The sequence below is a fragment of the Microchirus variegatus genome, assembly GCF_963457635.1.
Source record: "Microchirus variegatus genome assembly, chromosome: 2".
Taxonomy (NCBI): Eukaryota; Metazoa; Chordata; class Actinopteri; order Pleuronectiformes; family Soleidae; genus Microchirus; species Microchirus variegatus.
In genome coordinates, this window is record NC_139803.1 from 13,353,568 (window position 1) to 13,366,803 (window position 13,236).

General features: G+C 41.4%; 2 protein-coding genes across 2 annotated transcripts; one reads left to right on the plus strand and one right to left on the minus strand.

Moving 5' to 3' along the window:
• The first annotated feature begins 1,304 nt into the window (after window positions 1–1,304).
• zbtb21 (zinc finger and BTB domain containing 21) lies at window positions 1,305–7,409 on the plus strand. Its single transcript, XM_083902360.1, has 2 exons — window positions 1,305–1,367; window positions 3,274–7,409. Exon 2 carries the CDS (start codon window positions 3,276–3,278, stop codon window positions 6,318–6,320), a length of 3,045 nt encoding a protein of 1,014 aa, XP_083758486.1. The 5' UTR covers window positions 1,305–1,367; window positions 3,274–3,275; the 3' UTR covers window positions 6,321–7,409.
• A 3,366-nt stretch (window positions 7,410–10,775) lies between these two features.
• Window positions 10,776–12,639, minus strand: atg101 (autophagy related 101). Its single transcript, XM_083910134.1, has 2 exons — window positions 12,141–12,639; window positions 10,776–11,489 (listed from the first exon to the last, which is right to left on the minus strand). Exons 1-2 carry the CDS (start codon window positions 12,390–12,392, stop codon window positions 11,085–11,087), a joined length of 657 nt encoding a protein of 218 aa, XP_083766260.1. The 5' UTR covers window positions 12,393–12,639; the 3' UTR covers window positions 10,776–11,084.
• Between the last annotated feature and the right edge of the window lie 597 nt (window positions 12,640–13,236).

A 13,236-nucleotide genomic window follows, 5' to 3' on the forward strand; every position in this document is an offset into this window, starting at 1 on the left:
TAATTTTAACCCTTCTTTTGGTGATGAGTAAACATGTTTATGATGCCGGCAGGAAGAGAGAGAAGAGGGATGGGAGGAGTCAAAGTCCCCGATGACTTGGTTTCCACCAGGTTTCCACACACAGGTAACCATGGCACTGCTCACGATGCTGCTGGCATGAACAGTCCGTGTCAGTCATTAATGTCAGGCAAGGGGGAGTGAGAACCTCCCTGCCAATTCCCCACATGTCTTCATCCTCATGATACAGAGGACCAGCAGTGTGCTGTGACTGTCGAAGTTCTGGGCTATAAAAAGACCGAATCGAGAGTCTGTCGTGCTTTTTTAATGTGATGCAAGAAATATCACAGATCCTATTCAATGTCAATTTACACATATTTTTACACTCAGTAAAATGCAGTGATTAGTGTTATGGTGCACCTTTTATGGTAATGAGATGTGAAAATGTGCTCGATTAACCTTCCCGTCACGGTGACTTGGCACTGACTGATGCTGATGCACTGGAGCATGTGGACACAGGGAGGGGCCGAGCCACAGGTACAAGTCGGCTACTGTCCATAAACAGGAAATAGAATAGAATACAGAGTTTAAGAGGAATTCTGGGATAGAATTGAATAGAATGGAACATGGCTTTTTTAATCTGGGCACAACCACACATGACACAGACATGAGACTGATGCACTGGCAAAAACAGTGGCTTTCAAATGCTGTAGGCGCAATAAACATGCCAACAAATCCCCACTGGATGCAAGTAATGATACAAATCTACTGCCATGCTATAATGACTAGCATTCAGTCACGGACCTAATTAGTTTCATTGGGGTTAAGTGGGCGTGTAGTTACATGCTTATTATATCTGCACCTGGCAGTTTATACCTACCAAAGACCATTTCTTTGTTTTTAAACACAGGACTAAAATAGTTAAAGAAAACACTCCATTCCTCTATTTATTGTCAACTTGAATTGACTGTAATGTTCCTTAATATCAAGAACAACAGTTACAAACAATCAGACTATAATAGGTGATAATATCAAATAATTACAGAATCATGCTCAAGAAGTCAGGTCATTTACATTTTTGTGTAGTTTATTTTACAGTCAAAAAAACAGAATACCACCTAAAAAAATATGACCTGTCCCTTTAAATGAGCCTCAGTGTCGACTCTTCCGTTTGCCCCGCCCCCTTGCTCCTCGAACAGCCTATCACAACGCGGCGCACGTGACGAGCGTTCTTTGCGATGACCTCATCCCTAGTGTGGGATGACGTCAAATTCAAGATGGATGGAATCACGACCAGTGCGCAGAAATCCACACAACAGTGAATAAAGTGGCGGCTGTGCGGGGGAAAGAGCGCAGCGACGACGGCCACGGTAAGTGCGGACGTGTTCGTGTGAGTTAGCGGTACACGGAGGCAGCACGCGGCGGGAAATACAGTTAGACGAAGAAGCGTTATTTTTTTTTTTCTCCCCTTTTCCTCCCTGACGTAACTCGAAAGGGGGATTGTGTTGCTGGTAAACCTAAGCAGCGACAACCTCGTTTACCGTCAGCGACAGGCTAACCTTTAGCAGAGCACATTAAAAAAACAAAACAAGACCGTCATGAAAATTATTAATTACACACGGGGGGGGTAACAGCTAATCCACTCCCCCCCTCTGCTCTGAAACAGCGTCTCTGTCTTTTCAGTCCGGGATTAATACCGCCGTTCTGGAGACCAATGAAACGCGCTTAACTTTTTTTTTTTTCCATTTGAGTATTGACGGTAAATGGTTTCGCTGTTGATTCTCACACACACACACACACACTGAGGGAGAGAGGGGGGAACTGTTTCTGTTTCTCTGAAGTGACAGCGACATTTTCAGATAGAGAAGTTATCTGTCGTAGGAGATGGAGCCAAGTCTGGTGATCTAATGCTGAAACAGTCTCTCTAGACTTCCTCATAGAGAAGTGACGATGCTGCTGCTGCTGCTGCTGTCTGTCTGTCTGTCTGCTGTCAGTGTTAACTGCAAGTTCGTGCTGGTAGTTACTGAATTACTGAATGAATGAACGTCTAATAACAAGTGACACCGTAGACACGCTTCCTGTCATAGTTTTCAAAATAAATACATTGTCTGTTTTTCATTTTTAAGTTGGTGCATCGATTGCACCAACATGCCTCGAGTGCAGAGGTTCTCCTTTTTGTTTTTAAACCTTAGGTCCAGGACGTCTAACAAGATTAATCCCCCTCATGTATTTCACTTGGAATAATTTGATGATAGCTGCTTGTTTAGAGAGTAAACAACACATTATTTTAAATTCATAAATGGGAAAGAAAGATTTGGGGAAAATATGTTATTGTGATTTTTCTGATTGAAGGTTCAAGGTACATTTCAGTACTCACTGTGTTGATACTGATGGATAGTTAGCACCTGATACCATCAAAAGTATAGTATATTGTTTAATAGTGTGTATAGACTGTCCTTGCCCTAATAGGGTAATATTGATACATACTATAAATCTTATGATGCAGTATATAATGTATTGCTTGATGATAAATTATTATTATAGGTGTTGGTGTACTATTGTTTTCATCGTCACCTAAAGAAACACGCACACTGTTTATACCCCAGTTTATATATATGTTGTAATAAATTTCATAATTTCATAATGACTCATCGTGAGGTTATTTCTGTGTAATATATAAAGAAAATAATTGTAGTTCAAATAAATACGCTTTTGCTCAGGTATCTAATCCCATGTGTCTGCACCATGATGTCATTTGCTGACTTCATAGTGATGTCATGATGACATTAGCAACCATAAAATAGTTGTCAGCTTACATCGCTGTAGGTTGTGCTTATAGTCCTGTAAAAAAAAAAAAGAAAGATAAATCTTGATTAGTGTCTCCCAAGCCTTGAGCCACAATCATTAAAGCATGCAAGACTTTAGTAGATTCACTGTGTGAGAAACACTTGAAAATAAACTAACCAACTTGGTTTTTTTTACTGTATAACGACTTTTGTTGTAGATGATGGTATGTGTTATTATATATATATATTATATTATTTTGACAAATTATCGATTCCTCCTAATTGACAGAAGTCTGAATAAATGGTCTCTCACTGGAATGATTTAATGGTCATTGTTGAGGCATGAGAAATCAAACATTTGTGTGTGAGAGATAATTTGCCTGTTAATGAGTATTAAAACATAACAAATCAAATTTGTGCACATTTAATAATGATCTTTGTGTTTACGTTCCTGTATTAAAAGAGTAATACATTTCCCCTTGTCTTTCAGCAATGGAGAGCCTGGTACATTACAGTAACCCCTCCCATGCCCTGTCAGTGTTAGGGCTTCTCAATGAGCAGCGGCTGCGGGGTCAGATGTGTGATGTTGTCCTGGTTGTGGCGGACCAGAGGTACCAGGCCCATAAGAGTGTTCTGGCTGGCAGCAGTGAGTATTTCCAGACCCTGTTCACACGGACGGATGCAGAATCACTGAAAGTGGTCAACCTGGACTTCTGTGAACCCGACGCCTTTGAAATAGTTCTGAATTACATTTACTCCTCCTCGCTCTTTGTGGACAAAGGCAGTCTGGCAGCCATTCAAGAACTGGGCTACAGCCTTGGAATCCCTTTCCTTACCAACATCGTGTCTGCAAGGCCACATGCATCATACTGCGTGTCCAGAAAAAGGCTTTCGTTCTCAGAAGGGGACGAGAATGATGTCCAGACAAGGAGTGTCATTGTTTGCCGGGTCCGGAATGACGCGACACATCCCTCTCGCCCAAATTATCAGAGGAAAACACCAGAGAGATCGTTATCTCCTCGCTCGACCCCCGTGACGGCTCACCCACCAGCAGATCACAAATCGCAGGAATCTGTAAAAAACTCTGAATCCATTAGCAGGAAATCATCTGAGCAAAGTGAAGCTGCCGACAGGAAGTTCACCTATCCCTACACCTCTATACTAAAAGGGAAATCATCACACATCACATCTCTTCGGCCTCAGCTGACATCCTCGGTGTCGTTCAGTGACGCTGAAACGCAGCAAATAAGGACGCAATCCGGCAACGACCGCGTTACTAAAGATGAAGAGGAGCAGGAGCAGCGCTATCACACCAAAGTGCCCTTTGAGGGTCAGGCCCGTGAGCCAAGCCAGACCATTGACAGGAGCGGCCCGCTCATAAAAAGCCTACTCCGCAGATCGTTGTCTATGGACAGCCCCGTTCCAGTCTTCTCTCCAACACTGGAGCTCAAGGACCTGCAAAATCGAGAACAGTCGGTGGTTAAAATGGCATCAAAAGCTTCTGGGCCAGAACCTTCGGCTCAAAATGGCAATTCAAAAAACACATCTCTGGTTCTCAGGCCACCGTACCCCAGCAGGTATGATGAAGAAACTCAGGTAGAAAGAGTGGTCAGCGTGAAAGCTGAGCCAAGCAGTCCTCTCCCCGACCCAATGGACATTGTCCGAATCACAGTGGGAGATTCTTTGCCTGTCAATCTTAAAGACTTGCAAACAAATTATGACCAAGTTTCCAAGGTAGACTTCAGTGCTTCGGTCAAAAGAAAGGACAGGCCAGACAACAGAAGGTACCCGTTCAAGAAAAACAAATTATATAAAGAACGTACCTTCTCATTTGATGAGAACATGACAGAAACGGTAGATCAGAGTGCGAGCAGCGAGTCAAATGAGAACAGTGGGGAGCCGCCCAAGAACAAGATTTTCAAATGCTGGAACTGTTTGAAAGTTTTCAGGTCCAGCGCTGGACTCCATCGTCATGTAAATATGTATCACAATCCTGAAAAGCCGTATGCCTGCGACATCTGCCACAAGCGCTTCCATACCAACTTCAAAGTGTGGACACACTGCCAAACTCAGCATGGTGTTGTACAAAACCCTGCCTCGTCCTCCAGCTCCTCCGTGCTCGATGAGAAATTTCAAAAGAAGTTAATAGATATTGTGCGAGAGAGAGAAATAAAGAAAGCTTTGCTTTGGAAGCTGAAGAGGAATAAGCAGAGCTTGCAATCTCCTGTACTCACCAAGAAGAGATTAAGGCCCAGCTATATATGTCCTTACTGTGGGAAAGTATTTGTGTTCCAGTCTCAGTACAGGCAGCATTTAAGGACACATCCTGCAGAAAAAGCTGATCAGGACACATCAAGTGAAGGCATCCTCTACCAGGAGCAGAATGACATCATTCCACAGAAGAACGCAGATACTGGTGTTTACTCCTGTAGACTCTGTAATATGAAGCTGTCATCTCTCTTTGAGCAGGGTGATCATGAGAGGGGCTGTCGTCACGCGACTGTGTGTCCTTACTGTGGCCTCAGATTCTCTAGTCCGTCTGTCAAGAGGGACCATGAGGCACATTGTAAGTATAAGAAACTGACATGCCTGGAGTGTATGCGGACCTTCAAATCCTCCTTCAGCATATGGCGTCACCAGGTGGAGGTCCATAACCACAACATGATGACTGTTAAGGAGCAGATTCAACTAAGGCAACAAGAGAACAACGAAGAGGTGTCTGACATTCTCCAAGAGGAGCATTACAGCGACGAGCCTGGGATCTCAAGAGAGAACATCAGTTACAGTGACTCCTCAGGTCCACACATGTATGATTCAGAAGACTCCTCGTCCTATGTGCCTGAGGACCTGAGCATGGGTCAATATGGCAAGCTTGTAGTCAAGGAAGAGCCTTTAGAGGAGGCTGTGTGTGAGATGGAAAACGCAGAGTCTGCCAAAACTGGGTGTGAGGAACCTGGTGTGTGGCCATGCGAGAAATGTGGGAATCTTTTCAGCTCACGTAAAGACCTGGAACGACACCAGGAGCTGCTATGCCACATCAAACCATTCATCTGTCACATCTGCAACAAAGCCTTCAGGACCAACTTCCGCCTTTGGAGCCACTTCCAGTCCCACGTTCACGAGCCTGGAGCCAAAGAGATCGAAAGACAACCTTCGCCCCTGACGCCCTCCCCTCCCACGACTCCTCACAACCCTGAGCACCGCTCGCCACAGGCCACCGTGCTCCAGTCCACCCAGGCGGGGCCAGTCGCCGCAGTGATGGCCGAGGAGTCCAGTAGCCCCGAGCCCTGCAGCTCGTCAACAGGCAAAACGAAGAGGCTCGAACCAGAACAGCAACCCAGCAGCCACAGCCCTCTGTCAAGGTCGGACAGTATGGAGAATCCAGGTGGCCCTCAGGAATCAGACACACTCTTTTACCACGCTCCATCACTGTCTGCACTGACATTTAAGAGGCAGTACATGTGTAAACTCTGTCACAGGACCTTCAAGACGGCCTTTAGTCTGTGGAGCCACGAGCAGAGTCACAGCCACATGTAAGCATCAGACAGGTTTTTAGCAGTTTGTTTCTCCCCAGAACGGAAGCGAAGTGCATTCACCTGGAAAAAAAGAAGCTCTTTTTCTGAATTACGAGGATGTTTTTTCCTATAAATTAAGTATGGCAAGGTTTCTGCATGACGTAAATAGTTTTTATTAAGGACAAACTGAACAGTACGCCGCAATTGAAGGAGATCTCTAGCGAGAACAGGATGGAAGCCACAGGAAAGACGGTTTAATGGAAGCAATGTGTCCTGCTTGTGTGGTTTAATCAAGTTTTACTCTCTTTTGTTTGAGACAGTGGAGGTTAGGTATTTAAGACATTCACAGACAGTCTGCATTATTAAGGGATGAGTAAGGCCTGAGTTATTGATTGTAGGAGGACAAATCTGTGAGAATATTTCCTATGATATACTTAAGTGAGTGATTTTCAGTCTCTCAAATCCAAAACAACGTGAAACTGGATTAAACTAAACAAACAACACGTTTGCTTCCATTAGAACAACCTCTTCATGAAAGCATGTATGTTGTTATTTCAGAAAATGTTTTGTTTTTAAGGAAAAATTATCTTAATAATTCAGAAAAAAATACCTTTTTTATATTTTTTCAGGTAAACGCAACATGCTTCTGTACACGAGAGACATTACCTGATAGAATAAACACACCTCAGCCTACAAAAGGAAGACTTTGAATGTATAGTTGATATCCGCTTGCCTCCAGTGTCATATATTAAAGTAGCCATGTTCAATAGAGGTGTAAACGTGAATGTGCAATCAATTGCTAGATCCTTGTGAGCTGAAATGATCATAAATGGTTTATTTTACTTGCAAAAATGATTTTCTGAACATTTAGCTATTTTAATCCTCTTTTGGTTGTTTACTTGTGCTAATCTATCGTGGTGTTTTGGGAAATCAGGGTACATAGTTGCACCCCTCGACGAAAGATGGTACAACTGTATACACTTTTTTTCCCCCAGCGTGGAAAAAGTTGTTTAAACATTTTGGAGGTTGCTGTTGAATTAAATATTAGTGCTTTATTGCTTTCCTGTCAAATCTATCTTTTGATGTGAGTGACAAATCCCTTAAGATGATATTAGTGGCCTCAACAATGTATTGAATATGCACTTTGTTTTAAGAGTTTGACTCTGTTATATGGGGGTGACTCAGTCCAAAATGTTTGCTTGGGTTTTCATAACTGAGGTTTTTTTGGGCGGCAGACGTAACAACAAAAGCGAGGCCCCAGCAGTTTATGTTTTCCTTTTTCTTCACACAGCATTCCTTTGAAATGCGGCCTCTTTTATTGGAGCCGCAGACTGATTGACCTTTAGTGTAATCTAGCGCACGCTGTATGTCAGACTCACCTCAAACGCCTCATGCACTGCATCTCAGTGTGCAGCCTCCATTGATCGCTTACACTCTTCATCTAGCACTTAACAGTTTACTGCATCTTCTTTGTTGCTAGTCTGGTGAGTCATTTTTTTTTAGAGGTAAATGAGACAAACGTGCAATTATACATCATAAGATTTGAGAACATTGTGTATTTGCTCCACAGGTAAATGGAAATTGTGTTTGTAAAGATTAGATAATCGAGTCAAACCAGCTGACTTGTAAAAATTGGACATGGTTAGTTTGATAAATGCGACATAACATTCTAGTATTAAGCTGGTGTCAGCTTCTAGAGATCATTTCTGAAGGCTTTTATAAAAAGCATGCTGCACTATGGTCATGCAGTTTTCAACTCCATTATGGAACTTATAATATTAATTTGTGTACATTGGACATAAATACTGATTCATAAAGATCCTCCGCCGCCCCAGCAGCAGCAGTGTTATGTAGATCCTCATACACTGACGGATTTGTGCAATCAAACAGGTGGTGATAACCCAGCTTTACAGTGCTTTTGGTGGCCTTATGCAAATGTTAAAAATACTTATTATTTTACATTTTTTAAAAAAGCACAAAAGAGTTTCAGACGACTTATGACTCAGGCATTTAGATTTCGGGTGGTACAGTGAAGAAGACGGAGGCGCGAGAGAAGCTTTTTTTCGTTTATTCTTTGAATGATGAGAGAATGTTCTTGCTTCCTAAAGGTTTATATCTGAAGATTGTGTTTTGATTGTATTCCAGTTGTTCCACAGTTGTATTCTCGTATACAAGTATATATATATATATATATTTCTGCTTTGGCTTGACTGATTAGAAGATGTGTCATAAATTATGATGATTGCTACTACGTGGGAGAAGTTGAAAAAAAAAAAGAAAAATTGTGAGGGATTTGTTTTCCTCTAAATTAGCAACACAAGCTGCATAGTGGTGTAAAATTCATTGGAGAAATCCCGTATCGATAAATAGTGCTCTTAATTTCTTGTGAGAAACTCCTTTTCAAGGTTTCACAGAAATGACTAGAATTGTGTATATGGAAGTGTTTGTATCTTTCGATTTTGTACCAATTTTGTTAGTATATATATATATATATAAAAAAAAGTTTTATCTTTTTAGTATTCCTGTGCTCTCACTGCAATAACAAATACTGTACTATTTGTATCGACATTGGTTGTATTATTGTTGCTTTTGGAGACATGCCGCTGTTTTTGTGTTTAGGTTTTTCTACAGTTCTTGTGCTTCATTTCTGTAATAAACAGTAACAATGGAGAATACATCATCTGTGGTATATACTGATTATGTTTGGTTTAAAGGTCCAGTGTGTAAATTGTGGTAAAAGGATTCCTATTTTGGGCAGGCATTGATGCTAAAGGAATTATTCTTTATTTTTAGAAGTGTACAATCACCTGACTGTTTTTCCAAGCCTTTTATATTTCAGGAACCAGGTCATCTCTACGCCGTTTTGGACCACCACGTTTTTGCAATAGCCCCACTATGGACTAAGTGAAGCCTACAGGGGTTCTCAAAGAAACTTGGAAGAGTGAGGTGAGGGATATTCCTCTGCAATATGCAGCTTCACACACTTCATACCTCTGAACAACATGTAAACATGTCTGTGAGCTGTTAAATAACTCAGTCGTCAGGTATAAACTTTGTCACATATCAGTCAAGGGCAAGGGTCTCAAACTGGCAGCCCCCCAATCGATTACATGCGGCCCCACACTTAATATCATGTTAAGATGAAAACATGGCCCATGACCTCACTGTCCTTTTAAACACAGTGTGTAGCTGAGGCACAGCTTCCAGCGAGGTGATAGAATATCACAGCAATGTTTTTTTTATCACAGTAATAGTAAGACTTGGTCATAATTATCCCATTATTAAATGTTTCATATACAACATTCAATTACATATATAAATACACTTGTTAGGGCCCGAGTCACGAATGGCAGTGGCCGAAACACCTCCTGGTACGAATTTTAATTACAGTTGTCCACACTATTATTTATGTAATTTAAAATAAAAGACTGTTTTTGATATTAATACATTCATTTTGCATCATAAATAGTATTATTAAGTATACGTGTGATATCATGATGCAATATTGTGAACAGTTGTTTTTTTCCCCCCACTTTTTGTTCTCTAGGCAAACCCCCTCTTGACCACGATAGATGCGCATTGGCCCCCAGGTCATTTGAGTTTGAGGCCCCTGGTCTAGGGCTTCTCCATTAGACTTTTAGTAGAAAATAGTGAGAATTCTTCACACCTATATGTTCTGCCCATAAACCCTAAGACACTGGTTGATGTGATGTATTAAAAAGGCAAAGAAAATCTAATGTTTAGAACCAAGTAATGTATGTAAAACCATATCTGAAAAAACATCAAAACTGTTGCCATATACTCTTCGAAGTAAGTATAAGTAAAAAGTAAAGAGCAATTTATTTATTCATGCCTCCATATACTCCATTAAGGATAAAAATTACATACATTATCTTCTCAAATCTCCAAACCGTATCCCTGAACTATTCATTAGTTTGTGTTGCACATAAAAACATCATAGCAGTATCGGTCTATCAGTACATTTACAAACTAGCAAAGCAAAGATAAATAAATAACACCCCGATAGTGAGCTTCCTCAATGTGACTTGTCAATCAAACTTTGTGTATTTATCCAATTGTGGAGCTAATGATGTGAAAATACACATAATCATCCTGTGAGCAGATGAACCTGAGCCACAGGGATGTTTTTCACACTCAGGGCCACGGTGACAATTACTTGCTGGAAAACCTGGGAGTGAACTTAGGAAGTGCTTGCTTTAATTTGGAAAAAAAAATGGAAATCCTGTCCTCCCCATGTGTCAGGTCACACTCTCTGTGTTAATGTGTGCAGAGAGGAAGTTTACACATGGACGAGGAAACCCGTTTCCAAATCCACAAAAAAAGACAGATTTCATCTTTCCTGTGACTGATCTTGTGAGTTAATCATTACCAGCAATTGTTCTCATCTCAATCATTAAGATACACCGTTTACAAAAGGCAATGTCTAGACTGAATGATCAATGACTGCTGTGAACAAATTAATCATCAGTTACAATAAACATTTATTGTCAAAGATTTACAATAATTTACAGATCTAACATTAACAACATAAAGTTAACTGACATCTGGTGTTGATTCACTACTGTGTTTAAGTTGCATTTCTTAAGGTAAATAAGGGAGGTAAAAAAAAAAGTATATTTTGAAATGTTCGATAGTTAGGATAGAGATGTTATTACAGTGATTACACTGATGATAAACCATACTTTCAAGGGGGGAAAAAAGGTGTGACTTTAGATATATCTCAGGATAGAATTATCTATGTTTGCTTCTCTGTGTTGCAGTGTCCTCACAGAGCCAGGGTGTCTTTCAGCAGCCTCCTCATGGTGGTGCTTACAGAGGTGCCCAGAGAGTCAGTGATCTGGTATGTGATTTTGTGAAGGTATGGCTGGACATCTTTAAGACTGGTGTCAAAAACATTGTCCACTTCAGACTGGGTGGGCATCTTTGGCAAGTATTCATGGCGATTTATGACCTCAACAATGTTGATCACCTTATCGCCAAGCTTTTCCCCCACTTTCTCCCGACAAATCTGTCTCTCCTGCTCATTGGCCAGGTTGACAACATTGACCTTGATGCTCCACACCTCCCAGGGAATACACTCGTCAGAAAAGGGCCAGCGAGACTTCTTCTTCTGATAGAACTCCAGGGAGATTTGCCCCACGCCATCGCTGCCAGAGTTGCTCAGGGCATCCTGTAACCACAGCATATAATAAACAGTAAGACTTTTTTTTTTAGAACCCACTTCCCGTTAAAGATATTCTCACACCACATGTGCCTGGTCATAACCTGAGGCTTTAAAGTGAAAGGAGATCCATTCGGTGGGCACATAATCTTATGAAATCCATCTTAAAAGACACATTTTATCTGTATAATGCCGTTTATTTTGAACTATTTATCATTCTATATCGAAACACATACTTTTATTTTGAAATATTATCAAAAATATTGTTATTTTCAATATCCAAGTCATTTGAGTTTAATACATGTAACAAAACAAATTCTGCTTAGTGTGGGTCATCATATATGCCTTAAGTTACCTTATTGTGATAATATAATAATAAGAATGATAATATGTGCATCTCTAGATATTAATATTGTTATCACTCGTCGTAACCATTGGAGCAGGAAGTCGTATTGTTTTTGTTCAGAATAACGATGTTAACTCTGGTCATCGCACCCATTTTGATGACATAACATAAAGGGCAAAGGACAGTATGCTATAAAAGGACGAGGCTTGGAGTCCAATCACACCTGCTGCTATTAAGAAAAAAATAAACGACTCCATTGTCAGGCCTACCCATGCAGTACAGCTAACAACAGCATGTCACAACTGACTGTTTACCTTGAATTCAGACACAGCCTTCCTGATCACTCTGTCCAGCTCTTCTGACGAAATCCTGACAAAGGTGAAATCGATGAAGTCGCAGTCGATATCCACTGTCCCCACTGTACCGATGGAGTAGGTGCCTTCCTTTTTGTAGTGAAACTTCCCAGAGCTGCGGTGCAGTAAGATGGTGTGCAACAGAGACAGCATGGCTTCCTCTACCTGCCTCGCCTCCACTGTTATCTCAAGAACCACCGAGCGACAATTCATTGCGATATTATTTCCATTTACTTGCGACGACACGGGTACGGTGATGATGGCTACCGTAAATGCAGCTTAGATGTTATTTGTTTACTTCTGGGTGTAGGCGGAGCCTATTCTACGCGTCGTATTATCCAACATTAAAGTACAAAATATGCTGTCATAGAAGGAACCCTGACTCTAGATGTAATTTGTGAGCGCTGCCCGCCGTGACATGGCAACAATACCCAGCTAGCTTACTGTTTGCTACAAACAAGACAGCAGGACGAGTTGCTGATGTCGATGACGACAAGTCTACGGAAAGTCGCGTAGGCAAAAAAGCATTCGTTCTGGACACTTTGCACCAGAAGCACCAATTAGTGAGACAAATAATATGAAAACATCATTCGTGAATTTAAAAAAAATATTGTTAGGAAACTAATATGTCGATCTCAGTGGGTAAAACCGTCGAGGTTTTTGGGACTATCCGACAACAACAAACGCTCGCATTTTGTTCGCGGTGCATTCTGGGAGTTACAGTTTGTGCCACATATCCGTTTCCACTTGGTATCTTCGCTCCAGTCAGACCGAGTCAAACGGCTTTGACTGACCTCACAGCATTCAGGATGTTTCCGCGCTGCTCTTGTTCGGTATCTGAGCGTCGGCTGGTGGGACTCGGCCGCTGAGTTTGGAAATGAGTGGGTCTTGGTAAACTTTTAGCGGCTTATTAGCTAATGAAGCATAGCTAGTTAAGCGAAGTGTGGCGAAGATTAGCTAAGTAAGCTAACCCGCATATTGAATGAGTAGAGAACAGAGTGCTTCTCTGCTGGTTTTATCTGAACCCGAAGACGACCTTAGCTACAACTGGCTATAG